The sequence below is a fragment of the Heteronotia binoei genome, chromosome 3 (genome assembly GCF_032191835.1).
Source record: "Heteronotia binoei isolate CCM8104 ecotype False Entrance Well chromosome 3, APGP_CSIRO_Hbin_v1, whole genome shotgun sequence".
NCBI classification, from domain to species: Eukaryota; Metazoa; Chordata; class Lepidosauria; order Squamata; family Gekkonidae; genus Heteronotia; species Heteronotia binoei.
Genome location: NC_083225.1, coordinates 149,969,690 through 149,975,689, shown reverse-complemented (window position 1 = coordinate 149,975,689; position 6,000 = coordinate 149,969,690). Strand labels below are relative to the sequence as shown.

Genomic DNA, 6,000 nt, shown 5'->3' with positions numbered 1-6,000 from the left:
AAGAAGGGGCCATAAAGGTCTGAGGGGGGTTGGGTGGAGGGACCATGCCCCCTGCGGGTGCCCCCAAGGCTCTGGGCCTGTTTCAGGTATAGAAACAGACCCCCCCCCCAGACTGTTTTGGCACTTGAAAGGGGGCAGGGGAAAACAAGAGTTCTTGGGGCTGGCATGCTTCCAATCTAGATCAGGGCCTTGTGGCAATTTTTAAAGAGCTGCAAATGCTTCTAAGCTGGCATTGGCACCATGGGATGGACCCGTGACCACCGGCACTTGTAGTTTGACTCGGACATTTTTTACCTTGCTGCTTTTATGTAAATTCAGGTATGGCTACTGCAGAGACTGGGATGGCAGAAGTTGGAAATTTTTCCCCTAAGGTCTGTTTAGTGCTGCTGGAAATGCAGAGGCATTTAGGAGTGGCATGAGGTTAAAAAGATGCATTTCTGCAGAAAATATCCTTCTCTTTTGATGCATAAATGGCAATAATTCTCTAGAGTTGTTCTTAGCATTCCCCAGTTCTTACTGACTGAGATAAGTGAATCCAGGTCTGATTAGTTTCTTGTAAACCATGCTGGTTATAATCCTGGGAAATTATGGGTCAATCAGTGGAATTTAAGAAGAGAGATTGCATTCAGATTACTCTATGAGAAACTGCACTCAATAAAGACAATTCACCACTCACCATTAGAAGTGATACCTTAGGTCACTGACGGAAAGTAGCTCTGCCAAGGAATGAACAGTGGCAGACTTGTCTTGTTCTCCTACTGTTGTAGCAGTACACTCAGCTGGGAGCCGAGCCAAATGTCCAGGGGGTGTGGTGACTGTATAGAGCAAGCATGACTCCACTTCTCTTTTTTGGCACAGAAGCCACTGTGAACTCCTTGTGCAGAGAGTACAAAAGATGTGTATTCCCTTGGAGGAAGAACTGCTTAAATTTGAGTGAGTCTCTGTAGGTTGGAGGAAGACTGCAAACTACACTCACCAAAGAAGGGAGGATGGGGTAGAATTCCCCCTCCCCAATATCTAACACTTGCCTTACTTTGCAGAAAGTGACTCAATATTCTACATGATTCAAAAGTAAAATCAGTGGAAGGAAAAGTTTAACTGTTACATTATCCCCTCATCCCAAGAATAGGCATAAGCCAACAAAATTTAATTCTGATCTTAACCATATTTACTTTGAGGAATGAATATAAATTTACTTTAAACAACACATGCCTGAGACTGTAGGGTCAGGAGTGCTTAGCCTGATCTCGTTAAAGTTATACCAGCTCAGCATTAGATCCTGTCATCACCATGCAGTATTACCATGCAGCATTTACGCATCATACCACGTGATATTGTCCCTGTGATATTACAGTTCCGATTAGTTTGCTAAGTCAACCTACTTTGAAAAAAACTGAGTCTTTCCTGATCCTTAGGAAGGAAGGCAAAATGGATTCTTAGATGGGAGTTCCACTTCAAGGCAAAGAAATGCTTTCATGAAGGAATTGTGTTTTTATGAACCATTGCATGGAACTTTGTGGAAACCCAAGCATCCCAGGAAAGGTGGGCCAAAACCAATGAGGAGGCACAGATCTCTTGACAGTGTTTTCCACTCGATGATTAAAAGCCTCAGCCAAAGACACATGTCTCTTGTTTGGAGAAATGAAGCTAAACAACTTGATGTAGTGGTGAAGCAAAAAGGCTAAATGACAACACTTCTACCGCTGCGAGAGCTGCCTTTTTCCTACAGAAGAAAAGGAAAGTGGTATTAAGACAAGGCAGAGAATGCAGTAAGTTATTCATAGACCCTGCCCTAGAGATGTAGGGATGAATACAAGTAATACTTTTACTTGGCTAAAACTGGCACTGGGTTAATTCAACCACAGCCTGATCTGAGGATGATGTTATTTGTCAGTACTCCATCTTTCTCTCCAATGCGGACCCAAAATGGCATACATCATTAATCTCGCCACCACTTTATTCTCACAACAACCTTGTGAGGTCAGGCTAGGATGATTGCATGTGAGTGGCCCAAGATCATCCAACAAGCTTCCATGGTAGAGTGGGGATTCAAACCTGGGTCTCCTAGGCCCTAGTCTAACCAATATCTGAGAGATGCTATTCACTACCTTCTAACTCCTTAGGCAAGCCGTTTCGTATTAAATTGTGTTTATAAGCCCATCTTTGACTGGACAAATGTAATCTAGACAGGCAGTTCACAGTCCTGTGAAGTTCGTCAGTGCTTTTTCAATACTGACATCAGTCTATTAACATGCAGCAACAAGCCATTGCTGCTCCCAGTGCACAATCTGGGGAAGGGGGCTTAATGAAAGTACAGTCATCCTGTACTCTCTTAAAAGCAGCTGCTCAGGGAGTCATACATGAAAATAAGGGGGAGGCAGTGTACTATAATTTAAAAATTACTTGTCTGTCTTCTGCTGCTTGCATGCCTGGTTGCTACTATTGCTTCCATATCCTCCAGCTGAAAAACTGTGTCCTGCAGACAGACTGCTCAAGTTAACTGGACACGTAAATGACACATACGTTTTTGATTTACCAGCACACTACAGGCAGATATGAAAGAAAGAAGAGCATGTTCATATTACCACAAGCTTCCTTTCCCACATCACATCTGGCTACACAGCCTTCAACAGATGTAGCAACCTACCAATCCTTGTGCTTACAAAAGCAGTTTCATTTATCACAAGAAAGGCTTAGTTACCGATTGTTGTTCTGTAAGATATCTGGATTTGCTGCTTTTGGTTGGAGTGATTTCTACTGAACGATAACTAGGGGGCTTTTCTTCTGGCCAGTCTGGAGAACGGTGTTCGCGATGTCTCCTGCTATTCTCCTGGGAGCGCTCATAGTTATCAGCTGAGCTCCAGGAATCCCAATGGGATGGTGGAGAATAGCTGCGATGTCGGTGGCCCCGGTGATCAGAGTCACTGTCCCTCCTACTGAGGTGTTGATAGGCCCGCCTCCCTGAACGCTCATATCTTCGGTCAGAGTACTGCCGGCCAGAGTACTCCCTTCTGGCATCTGCAGGATAGGCATCAAGATTGCTCCTACCATGCAACATGGATGATGCATTTGGCCTGGAATTCTGGGACCTATTGTGATGACTCCCATTTCTCTGCCTTTCAACTCTATGGTCTCGCTGTCTGTCCCAAGTCTCCTGATCATAGCTGGACTGGGAAACTTCATCCAAGGAAAGACGCCTCCATCTCCTCTCCTCCCTCTCTTCTTCACTTGCATTGCTCTGAGGCCTAGGAGTCCGTATAGACTGAAGTGGATGCGATGAACTTCTGGTTCTCTGAGATGACGGGATGCGTTCAACAATGGGAGGCAGGTGAATAACCCTGCGTTCCACAATCTCCGAGCCCAGAGAAGACAGAATACTCGGGTTCTGACTGCCCCCAACATGATGAGAAGGCATCAGGGGCTGAGATAGGCTGAGGTTCTTGATCTCCGACTCAAGGAGATCCAAGACCTTGTTGTTTGCAGGCACCTGGCCAAGTGAAGGCATCAGTGGCTGACTGCTCTGCAAAGACACATCTAGAGAACATGGAAAAGAAACATAACCAATTAAGGAAAGTCTGTGAAAAGGTACAAATTAAGCATTTATTTATTCATTTATAACCCTCCTTTTGTCTCTAAGATTTATGAAACATTACAAAACAGCGCAATCAGACAGCGTAATATGTCCAGTGAATAAAAGGATTAGGATTATATAACTGGAAGACAATGCAAAAAACCCCAAACATATGATATACCATAATCAATGCAGAAAACAGGCTACACAGGTAGAAGACAGGGAGGAGAAAGATAGATAATCCGGACAATAAACTGTACAATGGACTCCAATGTTCCCTCTAAACTTCAAAGTGTTGTCAGCAAAAATTCTACCTTCTGAGCAAAAAAAGCTAGTAGCATTAAAGTTGTGTGTCTACATTTGACCATCACATTGAATAGTTTTTAGAAGATTATTTCCATAACCTTGTAAATATCTCAGAATGATTTCTTTAAATTGTATTTTAAGAATAATTTAAACATAAGAGAAAGCAGAACCATGTCAAATTTCATTACAGAAAATGTCCTCTACAGGGGTAGACAAGGCCTCCGGGGAACAGCTGTACCTGCTCCAATCCACTATATTGGTAGATCTAGCCTCAGACTGTCACCCTGCACTTAGAAAACATACCAGCACTTGCAGGGAGGGGGGGGGGGGGGAGAGAAACTCTTGTGGTCTATTTTGGGTTTTTTTTAGTGAATATGACAGCCAGAATTACAGGTCAAGCATAACAGAGGAGGAACAATCACTGTCAAAACTTGCCTAACCTAACAAACAGGAAGTTGCTTAAATGTTATCAACCTGCCCAAGCTACTTATTTATTCAAATATTTATATCCCACTTTTCCCTGTGACTCAAGGCAGCTTACAAATCATACTGAAAAGAATAATAGGAGTGGGCAAAAAAACCAAACATTTTTTCCAGCTCCATTATAGCCTATGGGGACCATTATAATCAATGGCCCACAGGCTATAATGAAGAATCAATCTGGGGGTATCTGGGGCTCTGAGGGAGCTAGTTTTTGAGGTAGAGGCACCACATTTTCAGTGTAGCTGCTGGTGCCTCTCCTCAACTCCGCCCCCAAGTTTCAAAATGATTGGACCAGGGGGTCCAATTCTATCGGCCCCAGAAGGAGATGCTGCCATCCTCCATTGTTTCCAATGGAGGGGGTGGAAATGCCTTCACTCACTGGCTTAGGCAAAAATCCCTGTGCTGTCAGCTAAAATTCTGTGCACCAGTGCCCCCGGCACATCTTAGAGGGAACTTTGCAATGGTGGTTACTGTGGAATAGATTCCATAAATCAAGTTAGGGAGCTTTCTTCCAGGATAAATGAAAGGAGGATACAGACCTTTTTTGCAGCTTTGTGAATTCACTGCTCTATCAATAATACTGGGTCCAATATATAACACCTAGGCTGTCAACTGAATGTCAGTAAGGGTCAGCTGGACCCCACCAAAAGTGGGGAGTACAATGAAACAAGATTAAGATGGAGGCTCAAACAATACATGATGGTGATAGCCCCTTTTGATTAGACCTGGGTTTGACCCAGCCACATATAAAAGGTGTATGTGATTTAAAGAATAACATGCAGTTAAGAGATGCTGAATATGCTCTCTTGGCACTGCTTGTGTCACTGTGGCATGATGCCGTAGGCAATTCTCTCTTGGAAAAAGGCATCTGAATATCTTGCTTGAGAAGTTGGATTAGGGCTGCCAAGTACCCACTGGGGGATCCCCCGGTTTGGCAGGCCCTAACCCGCCAGCAGGGAGGAGGCTGGCGGGGAGATCCCCGCCCCCCCCCCCAAAGAGTCCCATCACCACGCAGCATGTCCAGTACCTGGAAATGACGTACCTGGAAATGACGTTGTGCAGGGGCATTCTAGGACTTCGCAGGAAATTATGGGTTTGTGTGGGGACACGTATTCCTAGAGCATCCCCACGTGACATGCCTGGCACAATATGTCACTTCAGGGTGATGTCATCGTGCTGCGCACACGCAAAAAAAGTCCCCCACCAGCAGCCATGGGGTACTTGGTAACCCTAAATCGGATTCAGCTCTCTTCACTCATGCTGCCTCTTTGTGTGTGCAGTATTTGTGAATTTCCTGCATTATGCAGGAGGGTAGGACTAGATGACCCCAGAGGTCCCTTCCAACTATGATTCTATGAAATACTACGTTTTCAAACTCACTCCTCCATTCTTACAAGATACACACATTTGCACTAAGACTTACCTTTCATTTTTGTTTTAAGTAGTGGAAGTTCTTGGAGAACTTCTTGCATAAGATGTTTTTTAAACCAGCATTAAATAAATACTTGTCAAACTGGAATTTAAGTGCAATTATTTTCCTGAAGGAAAATAGATCTATGAGTAATTAATTCAAATAAAATGTTTTAATGCTGGGCTTTATGGGGATACAGACAGGCTAAATATATGCAGAGACCTGGAGG

At 44.0% G+C, this 6,000-nt stretch overlaps 1 protein-coding gene across 1 annotated transcript in view; it reads right to left on the bottom strand.

Annotated features, from left to right (window-relative positions):
• Nucleotides 1–1,145: 1,145 nt before the first annotated feature.
• Nucleotides 1,146–6,000, bottom strand: part of ILDR1 (immunoglobulin like domain containing receptor 1) — a 32,750-nt gene continuing 27,895 nt past the window's right edge. The window contains exons 7-8 of the mRNA XM_060234641.1: nt 2,702–3,534; nt 1,146–1,723 (exon numbers count right to left, since the gene is read on the bottom strand). Coding sequence (XP_060090624.1) covers nt 1,682–1,723; nt 2,702–3,534 — 875 coding nt within the window. The 3' untranslated portion in view covers nt 1,146–1,681. The remainder of the gene's footprint in view (nt 1,724–2,701; nt 3,535–6,000) is intronic.